We start from the raw sequence: 17,593 nt of genomic DNA on the forward strand, positions 1-17,593 counted from the left end.
ATCGATGGGCTGTCCCTGTGCTTGTTCTTATATCATTTCCAGGATGGCCAGTTCAACTATGAGTTTACATTAAAGCCTGTCAATCAGTCCTGTTGTACCGCCCATTCAACCAGCTGCGCTCTTAAAAATGAACCATGCGGCGCCCGGTTCGGCACAGCCATTGCAGCAGTGACAGATCTCAATCTAGACGGGTTTAACGATGTGGCAATTGGTGCACCGTTTGAGAACGACCACCGAGGAGCGGTCTACATCTATCATGGAGATGAGACGTCTCTGAAAGAGAAGTTTGTGCAGGTGAGCACAGTTCCTGTGCTACTCGGGGATCTTCTGGAAATTTTTTACCTACATATTTAGATTAACATGCTTTCCTTGGATGTGTGGCGTCTCCGTAGCGAATCCCAGCAGGTGGAGATGGTGACAAGGTGAAATTCTTTGGTCAGTCCATACATGGAGTCATGGATCTAAATGGAGATGGAATCACTGATGTTACCATAGGAGGTCTGGGAGGGGCTTCGCTGTTCTGGTGAGACACAGCCCATCCTCAAACATAAACATTCACTCCAAAACTACACATTGCACTTTGAGTTATTACCAGCAGCAGTGCTGCTATCCTGGAGACTTCATCTCAGATGTCCACTTGGCGTTGTCTTATTTGGGTTTAAACAGCTGTGCATGTCCCACTGGGCTTGTAGGCTTGGGACCAATGACTTCCTAATGATCTCTCTGTTAAAACCCCTGGGCCACATACTTAACTGTTGGAGACAGGCCTACAGGCTTCAACCCCAAAAGTTTTGACAAATCAACCCACACCATGACTTAACTTCCCAGGCCGACCTTCTCCCACAGTTCTTCCTGGCAGAAGCTCAACTGAGCTGTGTGAAAACTCAATCTCCCAAGTGGCTTAGAGTTTAAATAGGATTTGGCAGCAGGCGGCTGTTCTTCCTGTGCTGTTGGCTCTGCTCAGTGGTTGGCTGGAGAGAGAGCCTAGGCCAAGTCTAATACTCAACGTGCATCCGTTTCTCATTTCTCCCTTCAAGACTGTAGATTAATGTACACTGCGCTTTCTCTCTCTCATACATGCATACACTTTGCATAAAAAGTGAAAGCTACTCATTATGCAGAAGAATGGTGCTTGAGTGACAAGTGCATTTAACGTAATACAGTATGCCTGTTGTCGGGATGTTACTGTTGCTGCTGGTCAATGTGGAATTAACCTCGCTGCTATTTATAGAGTTTGTGTTGAAGTGTAGTGCTTCCCAACCTAAGGTTCCTGCCCCCAACCGGGGGTCACAGAACTCACACAAGAATAATGAAATGGTTGGTGATGTAGCAATGAAGAAAACTGTCTTCCCTGCAACACAATACTGAATATTTCTTTATGTGTGTTGTTGTGACCTTAAAACATAAAAATACGTTGAAAGTAGTTTTCTTTTTACCACTTTTTTACAAGTTGGTTTGTTTATTTTTCTAGGTCTAGAGATGTAGCAGAACTCCGTGCCAACATGACCTTTGACCCTGCTAAAATAAACCTACAACAGTCTCAGTGTGAACACGGTGGACGTAAATCTGTGTGCGTGACAACTCAAGTGTGTTTCGCTTACGCTATCAAATCTGAGCAGCAGAACTTAAACGTTGCTGCAGGTGAGTCGCACAACACCCTCCACTGATGCAGACAATTCTGCCATTGGAGAGATTCCTTGTAATTCATTTTTATTCCTTATTTTACATGTGTGTTTTTTTTCTGTCCTGCAGAGATCCTCTACAGTCTGACTCTGGATGCTCTACGTGCAAAAGCCAGGGCCTCATTTATTTCTTCGGATGATAAAAACGATCGTAGAATAATCAAGACAGTCACAATTACAGACGGAGAGACGCAGTGTGTGGCCAAGCAATTCATGATGGAGGTACCCTGATCTTAATGTACACGTGATATCAGTTATTGCTTCTTATCTGAAAGAAATCAAACCCAAAACTGTTTTCACCCAATATCCACTAAACCCATCATATAAAGCTGCTGAGATTTTTGGGATGGTCGTTTGTGAAAGTTTGAGTCTTGTTGGAAATTTAAGCGGTGGATAGAGCCAGAAGTGAGACAGAAGAAAGCTGTGAGGAGTCACATGCAAAGCAGGAGGTTCTAACATGAAACAGACCCGTCCTGATCAAAGCATGCCGAGTACAGCCGCATGTTGCTCGGAGTGATAAATTATCTGAGGGTACTTGGAGGGGAGGAGAGATGGAAAGGGAATGAAAAAGGGCAGAAAATATAAGAGAAAATGATAGACAGGGAAGAAATAAGAGAACAAAAGCGACTGAAGGGTCGAGGATGTGACAGCATGGCAAGCCAGGGCATGGACAACTTCTACAAGTGGTCCAACAAGCACATTACAGGCTGCTCATCACAGTAGAAACAGCTACACCGCCTACTGTAAACCTACGCAGCAGTGACATTTGGAGTCATGTATACAATATTTCTCCCTGCAGCCGTACACAGCAGCCGGGGATTTTTCTGATTAGCTGCCCTCAGACGGGAGACAGAGGAACTAATCATTAGAAACAGCTGTTGCACTTGTGTGTCCTGAGCATGAATACCTGCTCTGTTCCAGTGTGCCAGTCTGTGCAGACACTTTTTCCACATCGTCCAGGGTAGAGGTCATCGTTCAGAAAAACTTGTACCAGGCAGATATAGCACCACGGCCCCAAACCCAAGCACACATGACAGCCACAAACCAAAAAGAGGTACCATGAATTAATCCACACCCATAAAACTGTTTAGTACTCAGTATGGGCTCCGGTTAGCTTCAAGTCTACACCACAGTCACCAGCTCCAAACCAGCTGGAAAAACTCTGATTAAAAATAAACTGGCTTTTAGCTGCTGCATTCACACCTTCCACTGCCTCGTCCATAGAAGTCTCCTTTCTGTGTCCTGCAACAATAGCACTGACTGATTATATTGGGAGTACAAACATAGATAGTGTAGAAACGTGTCAGAAGGGCTTAATGAAATTTGCTGGGGCTGGATAAATGGAGGAAGAAATCAATAATGATCACAGCTGCCTGCAGGCCATGGTGTAGTGGTCAACAAGTGGTAGATAAGCAGTTTATGTACAGCATAATCCCAAAAGCCATGATGTGTACTCACCAAGCTGCACTCAGGTCAGCACTGTGTCTGACTGAGAGTCTCCTTCTGGGTTTAATCAACATTTGGCGCTGGTTCAGCCTTACCATGTGCATCTATAATACATAACATACTGTAATGCGAAGCAGCTCTCTCAAATTCTGTATTCATGTTTCAATACAAAGGGGCCGCGCACATTCACAGCTTTTTTCAGTTACTCTGGGTGATTACACCTCCCTACAGCTAACGTCTAACATCTATCCTCCACTTTGATCTAAACTGAAATAGCTCACCATTGGAGGGATTCTTATGAAATGATTTTGTGCAGAGAGTTCATGGTGCTTAGATGATGAACCAGACTGTTGCTGTTCATCCCCTGATTTAAAATTTTTGTGGAAACTAATTTTATTTGCAATGGGCCTTATCAATTGTATTTTATTTCAGAGTGACTGCCAGTGTTGGATGATTTTCACTAAATGAGAAATATGTGTGATAAATATCACAGAGGCCTTTTTCCTCATCTTCCCCATCTTCTTCATCCCTTTTCTCTCTCTCTCTTTCTTTTTGGTCCATTGGTCAACCTCTGCCTTTACATCAACAGGCCCGACTGGATTTCAGAGACCCTCTCATGGTTTCTTTGGAGTTTGAACTAGCTGACAAGGACAAAGGCCCAGTCCTGGATGAAAGCCTTCCCAAATCTATCAATAAAACCGTAAGACCACTGCATATCTATTGATTAGTATCTATTAATTGTAACCGCCAACAGAAGATGTTCAGTCTACAACAGGAAGGACTTGAATCATGTCCCGAACATCCTTCCATCTGTATGTCTTTATAATCCAAGAATGAGAAGTTGGGTGTTCTTGTTTGGCTCCAGACTCTCTGCTGCTACAGTACATTAGCATCTGCAACAGCTGACTGCCATCCTTTAGTGATTCCTCCAGTCTGCATGAGTGTTTCAACACCAGGAGCCAGGAAGAGTCTTCCCACACTCCCACTAGCATTTTTGTTTTAACTAGAGGGTTTCCAGATAATTGTTGTAAAGAATGATGTGTTCAGATAAAGAGGAAAAAGATCACATAAGTATTTGGCATCAAAGGCAAAGCCTGGATATGTGAAATACACAGTAGTGGCAAAAACACTTCCCACCACTTCCAACCTCAGCAACATATGAGATGTGTGTAAATCCTGACAGATCCTGACTCATTGTGTCAGGATCTGTCAGGAGAGCACTGCAGTCCAGAGGAAATGTTATCGGGACTTCTCCTGCTATTGTTATTGAATGCAAGACAACACACAAGAATGCGCGCATGTACGCACACAAAATGGGGAGGTCATCAAACGGAAACTGCAATTTCTCCTTTTGAAATTGTTCTGCAGATGATACTCTAGCCTCTTGTCCAGTCCTTTGAGAGTCACCAATGTTATTATTAACCGTCCAGTGGGACAGTGCCAGAAAATCAAAACAAATAATGAGGCTAAGGAAATGAAAGTTATTTGAATATGCCCTTTTAGTCCAGGATACAAACAAACACAGAGCAACAACAGCCTGTTCTGACTGTCAGATTTGTATCTGTAAGATGCTCTGCAGATCCTAAGCGACAACTTCATTACAGAGTATAGGTTTAAGATTTCACTTGTCATTGAAAACATGATGTCCCTGTCTTACAGATTCCCTTAGTGGACTGTGGGAGCGATGAGAAGTGCATTGCTGACTTGTCCCTCAAAGCAGAGCCGAGTGTCAAAAGGTAAGAAGGAGAATTAAATGACATATTAAAGTCTCTTGTAAAACAAGCAAGTACATTTGTATTAAATTGTTGGTTGTACATACAAGCTGCAACGAGAGAATTTAAATTTCACTGTATTTAAAGAGTAGATGATTTCTCATTCATGTTGCCTCGAACAGTTTATCTTGATTGTATTGTCACTCGGACCGCTTTAGCCAACTCTTCCAGGCCTTGACTGCCCCCTAGTGTGACAATAGGTGCATCACATGTGTCACTTCCTTACTGTTGTCCTTCACTTCTCCAGTATGGTGATCAAAGCAAAGAACGACAAGATTGAAGTGAACATCAACGTGAGAAACAGCAAAGACAATGCGTACAACACCAAGGTTATCCTCAGCTTCACTCCAAACATCAACTATGTCAAAGTCGAGGTGAGATTTTGTCGTGCCTTTGTCACTTAAGAACACTGTGAATCGGTATGTGTTTGCTGACATGTCTGCCATATTTATCAGCCGGAGAAAGAATGCCCTTTGAATAATACTAAACTAGAATGCGGTGTTGGATACCCGTTCCTGGGAAGCAACGTTGAGGTTTGTATCAGCATCCCTACATTCACCAGAAAACATAAATACCTGTGCATTATGTGAGCTATTTTATTTCGGGATGCTGCTAATTAAAGGTTTAATGTGATCTAACATCCGCAGGAAAATTTCAAAGTGAAATTTGAGGTGAATCCCAACTATATTCAGGAGGTCATTCACATCAACGTGACAGCTACAAGGTGAGAGAATCAGCCACTTAGATTTCCACTTTCAAGCAGTTTCTACTGAAAAAATTCAGTTTCTGTTTAGGCTTGAATTGAATTAACGGCACAAATATTAAATAAAATATAAACAAATGTTTATTTGTTTGTTTATTTATTTTGTTTACACAAACCTGTTTTTAAATTTCCCACAGTGACAGCGAAGAGCTCCCTTCCACCTTGAATGACAACACCGTGCTCATCTCCATCCCTGTGAAGTATGAAGCTGGAGTCGTATTCTCAGTGTGAGTAGGTTTGGCAGTGCTTTGGTTGGTGGCTCACTCATGGCTCATCATGTCCACTGCTCTTTGTAATTGTTTGCCGTTGAAAAGTTTGATTTGTCAGATGTGTTGAGTCATTATAAAGTGGTTTTTTAAAAATGTGTGTCTTCCAGGCGGCCTGTGGATGAACACATTGTAGTAAAAGAGGGCGAACAGTATCCCCCTGTCCTCAATGACACCAAGATGATTGGCGAGGAAGTCAACATCAGCTACACGGTAGAATCTCCGCTGATGATTTGTCAGTAAAAAAATAGAGATGGTACATCTGCTCCATCTTCATCTGCCTTGCTCTGGCTCTCTTCAGGTGGAGAAGGAAGGAGATGTGGTGACTCCGCCTCTTGACCTCACGGTGACATATCCTCATCTGTCTCCTCGGCAGAACAACTTACTGTACCTTACGCATGTCAGCACCACCCCACAGGTATGCAAGCAGTCAAACGTTCAGAAATGCAAGTGTATTCAAACAGACAGATGTGCCTTTATTATCTGTTTCCCAAATCTCTGCAGGTGAAATGTGATGCAGCCAGATGGATTAACCCAAAGATTAAATTCCCCAATCCAAACAAAGAAACGCTCAGTGTCTTCCTGTTGGTGAGTAAAAAAACGTTTAGTTTAAACTACGAGTGAAACTCGGTCTGATTTATATGAAGTTCTGTCTCACAAAGGAGGCTTTAGCCTGACTTGAATTGATCATGGAAACTGACACCTCCAGACCCTTCCTGCTCTTTGTCAGACTAGATTTTAAGGTTTAGTTTGTCTTTAGGCTTAATATGATCTGCCTGGTTGATTTTTACCTCACTGATATTTCTCAGTTTATCAGATTTTTGACATATTGTGATCTGTGTAATTAAAATTTGACCTCATAACATTTCTCCTCGAGCATGATTTAGTGAAATGAAAGGGAACGTGTTAAGCATTAAGATCAATTATTTATAATCGTATTAGGGTTAGGGTATTTGTGTATATGTGAACAGCTTCTCCAAAGCATGGAGGTGACTTTGCTCACTGTGAGCCGTCTCTGTTTCTCCTACAGACCTGTTCTGCCGAGCTTAACTGTGCATCATTTACTTGCTCCCTCCCTGAAGCTAACATCAATCAGGTCAATATCACATTCAGAGTGTGGAAACCTACATTCATCAAGGTAAGTTTAAAGTAACTGTTCTTCTTCTGTGATGAACAGGGGTACGTAATAGACAATGATATAAAGTGCAATAGAGTGACTGATACCTGGCTAACTGATGGATACACTGTCAGGCAAGAAATATTAAAAGGACATTTATCTTACAGGGGGAGTTTTCATCTCTGTACATGTTGGTCAACGGTACTCTGGGGGTCCAAAACCCAAATCTGTTTGAACTTAACACCGGTGACAGGACCAGAGTTGTAAGTCATAAACTTTTTTGTATGGTTTTGCTATTGATGTTAAATGTTTTTGTTTTTTGCATATGTGTACACAATGATTGTATGTACATTTGTCCTACTTAGGTGAAGATCCAGGTTTCAAAGGAGAGCCATGGAGGAATCCCTATTTGGGTGATAATTATCAGCATCCTGATAGGACTGCTGATTCTAGCACTGGTCATCTTCATTCTTTGGAAGGTGATATTTCCTGACTTTTACTGCATAGCATTTAACACCTTCAAAAATAATTCTGTTGTTAACGGAAGCTTGTCCCTAGTTTGTTCTCCACCCAAATTCAAAGCAAAATTTGATTGAATTTCAACAATATTGGCAGAACATGTGAATTATGCGTTTCCATCCAGTGCTGTTATGCCGTTATTAGGAGTAGATTCATTTAAATTGTGTTTCCGCTCGTACACTGGTAGTTGGTAGTTATTGCTTTAGCAAAGGCGGTGAACATCGGTAACGTAGCCTTCTTCTTCTTTAGATGGGCTTCTTCAAGAGAAAATCCAACGACTACACAAAAGACGAAATAATGGACTGAAGCATCCTGACAACAAGCAGCTCTGTGAGCAACAGTTTTCAAAGCCAACAGGTTGGCCAAAGTGATGCGCAGTCTTTTAAACAGACAGTTGGATGGGCAGAGGCAATGCCAAGACCCACAACCACCTCAGTGCTACAATACAGTGACTACCTGGAAAACACAAGTACCATTCACTGTTTCCTTTTGCAGGTCTGAGTTAAATAATATTTGCAAATACTTCCAAACTCTTGTTCTTTGCAGCTTTAAACACTTTAGCGTGACATCATGGCCACTCAGATGGAAAGTGCTCAAACAGACACTGTCTTCAACGTGAAACATCTTTGGCACTCACCCCACGCATCTGCGTCTCAATGCAGGACAAATGAAAATAAGAAAGAGGTAGCTGCAAATATTATTTTTTTCTTGGTCAGCTTCTTTCGAAACGAAAGTCAGGCCACGTAGCTCAAGAAGAGCATCTATAAAGGACATGGAGGTGGAACACATTGCTGACCAGGCTCCTTTTGACTGAGTAGCAAATATCTGTTTTACATACAGCACTATTGTAAAACCTTAAGAGCTACAATAGCTGCACTCCAGCTTTAAAGGAAAAAAACAAAAGTACTCAGGTTTTTCAGTGTGAAGAGCCAAAGTCTGCTAAGCCACCTCACTTAATTTCTCTATCATTACAGCAACAATGTCCAAAGGTCTGTTTGCTTCCAAGACAATATGTGAAATGTTTTCTGTGTTGGAACAATCTGTCTAATAGCTTAGCTTCTTGTGTTGCTTGGTTAGTTTTCTAAAACACTGTACCTTTTAGCATTTTTTATCATTTTGTTTGATATTTTTCATGAGTTTTAGCAGTACATGGCACATTTTTTTCATCCTAGATGTTGACCAAACACTGATCTGAAGCATTTTCCTGAACAAAGGTGCAGCCCACATGCTTTTCTTGCTTTTTTACTTGTGATCTTAGTTGACCAGTTTCACAATCAACAACTCCCAACATCCCAACTCTGATGTTCAATGCTTGTAGTTAGTTTCACCTTCATTATTGAGGGATACAGAAAGCTGCACCTTCAAAATCCATACCTTTGATTGTACTGTAAATACAGACAAGTGCTCTAAAATGTAAAGCTTTAAAATGTAAATAGTTTTGTTTGTTTGAATTCATGTAAATTAAGAGATGTTATCCACAAGTTTTCTTTGTGTGTGAGTGTGCGATCAGTGGTCAAAAAACATGATTTTGCTCAGGTGCTATAAATATCATTAATGACAACATTTGACACAAAGCAAAATTATATTGCAGTTAAACAATATCCAACATTTTCAAAGTCGATGCAAATATGTAAATATTGTTACATTTGAGAAAATGAAAGTATGAATATTCTGTACTGAAAATATATGAAGATGAGGGTTTGTATCCACTACTATGATTTTAAATTTTCATTTTGGTGGAGAGGAGATATGACTGCAGCATACTTCGATTTTAATTTTAACCTTTTTAATTTGCTAAATAGGAGGTAATGTTCCTCCACTACAGAGATATACATAAATCTGTCACTATCCACCAGCAATTTTCATTGGTCAATGGTTTGTAATGTAGACAAGCTAGAACATGCACACAAAGCAGTAGTATGCTGTAGGCTCATTGCCACCCCATATACAATACGCAGTACCTTACTTCGTTCATTCAGGTTTTCTCGCTTGTGTCCTCAAAAGTTGCACAGCCACACAGTATGTTAATAAAGATTATTTTGTGTGTTGGATAGCTCACTAAATTTTTTAAATGTCGTTGTCATACAATGCAGCTGAGGAAAGGCAACATGAATTGGAGCTTTTGAATAATTGATCTCTCCTCAGCAACCACACTCCACTGTTAACATGAAGCACATGTAATAAATTGTATCTACAAAATGTGTAAGTGTTAGTCAATTTAAAATTGTACAGCTATATCAGGCTTATGCATGAGGGTGGAGTCACGAGTCTCTCTTTGTCCACTTGCATTTGGAAGAGTTGTTTCCTCAAGTCTTTAGAAAGAATCAAAGTAAGAGTAAGGCACAAAGCGAGAGTCGTGAGCTCCATCCCAGCCTTCTACACTGCTGTGAAGTCTTCATTGTAATGCACTGGTTTGTCAGATTGTAGGTGTCCTCATCAGCACAGAAATGAAATGAATCTTATGTAGAAAAATAAAAACTTTTTACAAATTGTTTCGCCTTCATTTGAGTCAAGCAATTAAAACCCAGGAAAATCTCAGACAATTATTTTCATTGTAAGTACATCCATGTTAGTTTTTAGAAAATAATCAGAATTTACCACCATTATTCAGTGAAGCCAACAACGGCTGAATCACTTCAATAAAAACTGATAGCTGATGTATAAACACCTCTCCAGACTGAGAGGAAAGCGTTTCAGCTCAACAGCATCACACACTTTATCCTCCAAAATGATCACAAAGTACAATGACACACCTCAGTTAATTTCAGTAAAAACACTTTGACCTTCATGGAGGTAGACTTTATTACAGGACTGTTGCTTCAGGCTGCAACAGCTTAATTGTGTCTTTGATTAGATACCAATTAAGTGTGATATCTCAGGAAGATAAAACAACCCTCATTTGCCCCAAAGAAGCCCAATAATGTGTTCACTGTATTCTTCCCTGGAGGCAGAAATAAGGAGACCCCCCCCACCTCCACCCCGGCCGGCCGGTGTGTGGTGTGGAGCGCCGCCCTGCGTTCACCCGCAGCACGCAGCGATAAGTGACACTCTGGGAGGGGAAGCAGAACAAACTGTAAGCTGCTGGAGGATCCATCTTGCTCGGAAAAGAAACGAGGGGGAAGCTGTTTTCCAGGGTATCATCTCAGAAACGGTTCCGGTCCCCCCCGTCGATCGCGCTGGGGAGCCCGAGGAAGGGCTGCGTCGTCGCTTGTAGGATGTCCCGACATGAGGGTGAGTTGATAAACGGCTCCGCGGCGCCGGAGCTACATTACCTGAGCGGCTAGCTGCGCTGCTAGCTGCGCTAAGAGCTTATTTTAGTCTGGAGGGTGGAGGGGGGAGGCGGCGGTGGCGGCGGTGTTGTTGCGCTTTTGGAGGCTTGTTTTTCAAGCTTGTCCCGACACACGCTTATTAACTGTTAGCTCCTTTTGTGTACGTTTGCGTTTTAGTGTGTCCCAATTCGAGGCAAAACGAATACAATGATACGGCAACATAGCGGAGCTTAGCAGTTAGCCGTTGCTAGGTGCTGCGTTACCCTATGTTAGCCGGGCTAGCCACAGTGCTAATGTATGCTAACACAAATAGTCGTTGATGTAGATTACACTGACGCTGCTAAGCCCACACTATGGCGCACTGTCGGCTGACTACCGCCGTGTTTTTCTTCCATTTGAGCCAATCTGAGAGCCCCTGTCTCCGGCATTGGGTGTCCGGTTTGGTCACATAGCCTGCTTGTTGTTAGCGAATGCACTGTCATCAAGAAGAAGACTGAAAGTCTGAGGCCTCTGTCCACAAACCAAGCACTAAGTTAGCTTAGGTTGCCGGCTACTAGCCAGCCTGGTCTAAAGTTACGGCATGTTTAACTGGGAACCAGACGGCAGCGTGAATTTGGCCATTTTCGGTAAACCACACCGGGTTATTTGTAGCTGGAGGTGCTGCTGTTATGTCTCTTAAGTTGCTCTGCAGGTCTGTGGAGCAAAGATGGCCACAGTCCGGTTAGTTAGTCCCAGCTGAGCCAAGGAGAGAGCGTCGTAACTTTCTTGTAAAAGATGAGACAACTGGGCAGCTCCTGTGGTTAGTTGCCACCGGAGCCTTGTTTGCTTGTGTTGCTGGGCTTGATCTTCACACTGTATTCATGTCACACAGGTGATAGACAGCAAGACCTGCTGCAGGGCGACCTCTCCTTTAATCAACATGAAGAGCTGATAACTGCATATTGCCAAACACTGTTTGTTGAAATCTGGATTTGTTCAATAGATGCTACCTTTGGGGAGCGTTTCATTTCTATTTTCAAGCAAACAGGTTAAATTGGTCAGAGGAAATCCCCTCAGTACTTGTTTAGATGCTACCAAGGGTTTGTCAAACAAGGTGCTTTTCATTCAGAAACAATAACAACGAGACAGTAGTTGGAATAGAGGATATACTGATAACATGAATAGAAGAAAGTTACTGTCTGACAGAATAGTTGGAAAGTATTTCAACAGTTTGTCGTTATGAACATGGAGTTAAAAGTGAATCAGCAGAAAGGTGCGAGTATATTTTCAAAAACGATAAGTCAATTGTGAAACTAATTTTAGACTATAGGAATAGACACGCTGTCTGGAGCATCTAGCTGGCTCAATTTCATCCCCTTTTTCTTTCAACTAGATAATGATCATGTGGATGAATACAAATAGCAGTTTGGTTTTTGAAAGTGTGTGACACCCTAAACGAATAAGAAAAGCGACTAAGTTTTCAGATGCTTCGTACATTAGTGACACGTCTCTGAGTTGCTTGTGAAGTTCACTGGAATGCCAGAGTTCTTCATTGCTGGCTCTTGTGGGTTGGTGCCACTCCAAAACACATGTTCGTGTAAGTGAGGCTAGCCTGAAGATAGAGATTGGTCTCTCACAGCCAGTCTCACAGGCACAGTTATAAGGAATTTGCAACTTTATTGGCAGTTGCACGTGGTTGACTTTGTGTTCTGATTTTTTTCATTTGCAGGTGTGAGCTGTGATGCATGCTTAAAAGGGAACTTCAGAGGACGACGGTTCAAGTGCTTAATTTGCTACGACTACGACCTGTGTGCATCGTGCTACGAGAGTGGAGCCACAACAACGAGACACACCACAGAGCACCCCATGCAGTGTATATTAACTAGGGTAGACTATGGTAAGGACCTAGCCGAGACGCCAAACAGAACCAGTGACTTACTGATAATATACAAATGAGTCATGCTTTTGTCAGTGCCTGCTTTGTGATTACAAATTATCCAATGTGATGACAGTTATAATTAATGTTATTTTGAGGCTGTTTTATACAGTGATTGGTAACCTTGTTCACATTGATCATTGAGCTACATGTTAACAAACAATAACAATTGTGCTTCTTGTCTTCTTGCAGACTTGTATTATGGCGGAGACACTTTTTCAGTAGAGCAACCCCAGTCATTCACATGTCCTTATTGTGGTAAGATGGGCTTTACAGAGACATCCCTACAAGAACATGTCACCTCAGAGCATGCAGAGACTTCCACAGAGGTGGTGAGTACATTGCACACCTTAAGGGATTAGATTTCAGAATTTAGTTTCATGTATTAGTCAACAATAACATTAAGAAATGTTGATAATACTTTCAAGTTGTGTTTTTGATGCTTTAAGCAAGCTGGAGCAGGCTAGTTTACTTCTGACATCCACTGACTTGTAATAAAGCTATTAGATTGAGGGATGTCTGATTTTTAAACTTTTTGTCTGCACAGCAGATCAGCCTGCTTTTGCTGTTAGCACTTCAGTTAGTGTACACACAAAGGACATTTACACGTTCATTCTTGTCATTGAATACTTTATATGAGAATAGTTCACTGCTGAGTATAAAGAGCAAAGCAAGGAAAAGGGTGAAGCTCCTGCTGACAGAGCTGACACCTGCTTGGCAGATTAGCAGCTAGTCTTGTGGAGAACTACTATTAGGAAAAAGAGGCGCTTGTAGCCCATAGGTAGAGCCAGCTACTAATATTTGGGCTACAGTTGCCCACCAGTGCCACATGAAACTACACTACATTGTCAGTCACTACAGTGCAGACACTTCCTCTGTGAATGGCTTTTGTTTTTATTGGGTTGTGTTGTTGATGCCACAGCAGAGCTAGTGCCAGCAAACCTGGAAAAAGAACAAAGCTAACACTCCCTGTCCATCTCTCAATGCTTTACAACTTCCACTAAAGATGTTAGTCCTTAGTAGTAAAACTGTTCAGACATCGTTTCATTCTAAAACTGCAATTTCCATTAATAGCCAAGTACTGCAGGTTTTTATCAAATATTACTCACAAATGAAAGTATGTATTTACGACAGTTCACATTTGGTGGAATAATAAGTATTCATAATAGTAGGATGGTGTATGTGGCATTGAGTTAAAATAAAATGCTTGTGTAATACTGGAACATGTCACCCAGTGCTGCCACATTAATACTTTTTTTTTTTGTTGTTGATATTTTTTAACAACGCCAAGAGGAATAGGCGTTAAATTGTCATTGGCAGCATTGTGAATTTGATGCACCATCAATTCAGTTGTGTATATTCTGTTACAAGCATGCTGAACAAGAGAATTAAGTACTAGCATAATTACAGGAAATGACTCATTTGTGTGAAAATGTGAATGAAGTTTGATCTGCAGTTCATTGTGTGCAGATGTCTGACACATGTTGGCACAGGGCTGTGTTCACTGCACAGTAGTACTGCACTACATTGTGCTCATTATAATTAGATGCTTAGCAGCATGTTAGCTGAAAGTCAGAGATGTTTGAAAAATGAACATTATTTTATCACAGCCTTCAGAAGCCCACTCATCTTATTTAGGCTGCTACCATAAGACAACCTTAATCTTTGGCTTAAATTCAACAGAATAGTTCCATTGTAAGTAAAAGTGGGGCCAGGATTTTGTTCAGTGAAAAGAGCATCTCAAACAGAAACCTCTCACTCTCTCATTTCAGATCTGTCCAATATGTGCTGCCTTGCCAGGAGGAGACCCCAACCACGTCACAGATGACTTCACAGCTCACCTCACACTCGAACACAGAGCACCAAGAGATTTAATATCCTTTCTGTATCACTGAACATCAGTTTTTCTACAAGAATATCTACATGTATAACTTAAAAATTAAGTAGCATCACACCACTGTATTTGCCCTTAACAGTCCATTTATGATGAGTCCAGCAGTGTTCGACATGTACGCAGGATGTTCCACCCTGGAAGAGGACTGGGTGGCCCCAGAGCACGACGCACAAACATGCACTTTACTAGCGGCTCCACGGGAGGACTTTCATCTTCCTCATCACAGAGCTCCACTTACACCCCCAGTAACAGAGAAGCAATGGACCCAATTGCAGGTGAGAACGAGTAATACGCTTTTCACATTGATGATTTAAGATGATCTATCAGAACTACACAAGAGGATTTGGATTCTCCACAAGTGCACTCTGCTGGAAAAACCTTTCATATATACTGCTACCTTCACATTTTAATCTTTTGGTCAATTTGTATCAAAATTACTGTAACTTTTTTGCTACCTAACTTCTAAGTTTATTATTAAAATTATACAAAGGCTCTGTCAGAGTCATAGCAAATTCGTGTTTACTCATGTTGGCCATGTTGTACTACTATATCTGAGGAAATCCCTGTGTTCTCTTCATCATCGTCCTTTATATTTCCTAACTGGTCTAACCTACAGTGTTTATTGAAATCATGACTTTTGTAGAACAGCTATTAATGAGGTCTATTTTCGATGTGTCTCCTGCAGAGTTGTTGTCTCAGCTGTCAGGTGTTCGCCGTGCAGCAGGGGGGCAAATAAACTCATCTGGGCCCTCAGCCTCCCAGCTCCAGCAGCTCCAGATGCAACTGCAGTTGGAGCGGCAGCAGGCTCAGGCAGCACGGCAGCAAGTGGAGACGGGCCGCCATGCGACACGACGCAGCAACAACCCAGGCAACACTGGCACCACCATCCCCCCACCCAGCACAGCAACTGCCAACGCCACAACTGTCGGTGAAAGCAATCCCTCGTCCTCATCCCACAGTTCCCAGTTCCTATTAGCACGGTGAGTCTGCCCAGTTGTTGGTATTATAGATCAGTGCATTGCTCAGGAAAACTAATGCAGTATGAGTAAATGTTATTTTAATGTGGTCTGCACCTCATAAAATTAGTAGATGAGTAGATAAATGAGTAAAGTAATTATAATTCCAAAAATTGTCTTTTTTTTTTTTTTTTTTGATGCGCCGGTGTTTAACCAGTCTTCTTTTCAAAGATAGAATGGTGATTAGCATGACCTTACAAACAGTAAAAGTAGCAAATTTTTTTAGTAATGTTTACGTTATTAAGTTGATCAGGTGGGACAAGGCTGGTGATATTCTATATTTTTGTCAGTGTCAAGTTCCACTAAAAGACTTGCTATCAACAATTCATTAGTCAAGCTTTCAGAACTCAGCCTTAATTCCTAAGTGTCCTATTTAAAATAGGTAACAGACATATACTTGGATTATTATGGTTAAATCATTTCATAAGACTTGTTTATGATCACACTGTAAACATTGTCTTCAGTTAATCATGACGATTTGTGCATTAATTGCTATTAGACCTCCTGTTTACTCTGAAGTCTCCAAGTCAAAGCCAGTCCTGTCAGAAACATGGCTTAAATAAGGGACTCAATCAGCATTTCAAACTGTTGTGTCGCCAGTTTGTATTTAAGTGAGTGTTAACACATCCCCAGGTTGAATGAACCTAAGATGTCTGAAGCAGAGCGGCAGTTCCTAGAAGGAGAGCGCGCGGACCGCAGCCTGTTCGTCCAGGAGCTGCTTTTGTCCACGCTGATGCACGAGGAAAGCTCTTCTTCTGACGAGGACGAGCGCCGAGACTTCGCTGACTTCAGAGCCATGGGCTGTGTGGATATCATGCCTTTAGATGTGGCTTTGGAGAATCTCCAGCTTAGAGAGAGCAGCTCCACGGGGAAGGAGCCTCCGCCGCCTCCTCTTTGATGTCCGAGCATCAAGCAGACTGTGTCCTCTCTGCTGCAACTGTCAGTGATGGGCAGCAAACAGCAGCAGTCCTCCCTGGCCTCACCTTCCTTTCGCCCTCGATTTTCTGAGTTTGTTTTTGGTGATTGTAATTTCAGGCCTGTCACCATTTTTGTTATACTGTAAAAGAAAAATAAATGAGAGTAAGTGGGATAAATGAACGAGTGCGCAAAAGCAACTGAGTGAGCGAGTGAGAGAAAAAAAAAATATATATAAAATATATAAGAAGTTGATAATCAGTCCACCTAACTTTTCTTTTCTTTATCAGGTAAATGTTACAGGCAGCTGTGGCAGACCTTTGCTTCCTGTGACATGCAAATGGCTCTTCGTATAAATAATCCACATTCAAAAGTCAAGAGAGCATAAGCTCCTCTGATGAAGCTGCTGTGTGTGTTTATGACTATTAATAAATAAAAAGTGCTTGGATGGGTTACCATAACTACTGCATGCAGTTATTTGCAGCGTGCATGACTTTTAATGACCTTGTCATTAAAACTTTTCTTTTTTAATATCCCAAAGCTTTCAACTGTTTTAAATGGTCATTTCAAACATGCTTGATTATTGGAAATTGAATAGTTTACAAAGCTCACATGCAAAAATTTGATTCTAATGATATATGTTGTTGGGCTTTCTTTGAGTAAATATATGTAGATATATATCTATATCTATATATATAGATATAGATATATATAATGAAGAGGAAAACAAATTGGCTTGTGCAGTAGTTTCTAAAGAAATACTGCAATGTGAGTGTCTCTCAGCTCCAGATTGCCTTCTTTCAATGACGACTGTCTGAACATGTCGATGGCTGCAGAGCGACAACTACATGCATCAGATGAAAACAGACCTTGCCTCTGAAATTTTCTTAGATGTTAATATTTAGTGATAAGCTGTTTAGGCACAGTATACTTCATAGATAAGTTCAGATGCCCAACTATCCGTTTTTCCTTCACAAGGCTTAATGACATTTGACATTTGGTCTGACTCTGGATAAGCG

The 17,593-nt window shown here is 41.5% G+C and overlaps 2 protein-coding genes across 5 annotated transcripts in view; both read left to right on the top strand.

The window, feature by feature from the left end:
- Positions 1 to 10,055, top strand: part of itga1 (integrin, alpha 1) — a 48,979-nt gene extending 38,924 nt beyond the window's left edge. For all 4 annotated transcript variants that reach the window (XM_029515266.1, XM_029515264.1, XM_029515263.1 and 1 more), the window contains 17 exons: positions 43 to 294; positions 393 to 523; positions 1,472 to 1,641; positions 1,753 to 1,904; positions 3,718 to 3,828; positions 4,788 to 4,864; positions 5,148 to 5,274; positions 5,356 to 5,433; positions 5,548 to 5,624; positions 5,801 to 5,890; positions 6,040 to 6,142; positions 6,231 to 6,347; positions 6,434 to 6,517; positions 6,960 to 7,067; positions 7,214 to 7,309; positions 7,412 to 7,525; positions 7,815 to 10,055. In XM_029515266.1, the coding sequence (XP_029371126.1) occupies positions 43 to 294; positions 393 to 523; positions 1,472 to 1,641; positions 1,753 to 1,904; positions 3,718 to 3,828; positions 4,788 to 4,864; positions 5,148 to 5,274; positions 5,356 to 5,433; positions 5,548 to 5,624; positions 5,801 to 5,890; positions 6,040 to 6,142; positions 6,231 to 6,347; positions 6,434 to 6,517; positions 6,960 to 7,067; positions 7,214 to 7,309; positions 7,412 to 7,525; positions 7,815 to 7,871 (1,944 nt within the window). In that variant the 3' untranslated portion in view covers positions 7,872 to 10,055. The remainder of the gene's footprint in view (positions 1 to 42; positions 295 to 392; positions 524 to 1,471; positions 1,642 to 1,752; positions 1,905 to 3,717; positions 3,829 to 4,787; positions 4,865 to 5,147; positions 5,275 to 5,355; positions 5,434 to 5,547; positions 5,625 to 5,800; positions 5,891 to 6,039; positions 6,143 to 6,230; positions 6,348 to 6,433; positions 6,518 to 6,959; positions 7,068 to 7,213; positions 7,310 to 7,411; positions 7,526 to 7,814) is intronic.
- Positions 10,056 to 10,595: 540 nt separating this feature from the next.
- On the top strand, positions 10,596 to 17,107 carry kcmf1 (potassium channel modulatory factor 1). The gene is made up of 7 exons (XM_029516018.1): positions 10,596 to 10,796; positions 12,543 to 12,710; positions 12,942 to 13,081; positions 14,522 to 14,623; positions 14,735 to 14,918; positions 15,329 to 15,623; positions 16,293 to 17,107. The coding sequence occupies exons 1-7, from the start codon at positions 10,781 to 10,783 to the stop codon at positions 16,555 to 16,557; spliced, it is 1,170 nt and encodes a 389-aa protein (XP_029371878.1). The 5' UTR covers positions 10,596 to 10,780; the 3' UTR covers positions 16,558 to 17,107.
- Positions 17,108 to 17,593: the final 486 nt, after the last annotated feature.

This window comes from Echeneis naucrates, chromosome 12 (assembly GCF_900963305.1).
Source record: "Echeneis naucrates chromosome 12, fEcheNa1.1, whole genome shotgun sequence".
Classification (NCBI taxonomy): domain Eukaryota; kingdom Metazoa; phylum Chordata; class Actinopteri; order Carangiformes; family Echeneidae; genus Echeneis; species Echeneis naucrates.

Coding starts and splice junctions, on each gene's coding strand:
- kcmf1 (XM_029516018.1), top strand. Junction 14,624..14,734: donor ACAGAGCACCAAGAGATTTA/ATATCCTTTCTG, acceptor CAGTCCATTTAT/GATGAGTCCAGCAGTGTTCG. Junction 15,624..16,292: donor TCCCAGTTCCTATTAGCACG/GTGAGTCTGCCC, acceptor ACACATCCCCAG/GTTGAATGAACCTAAGATGT.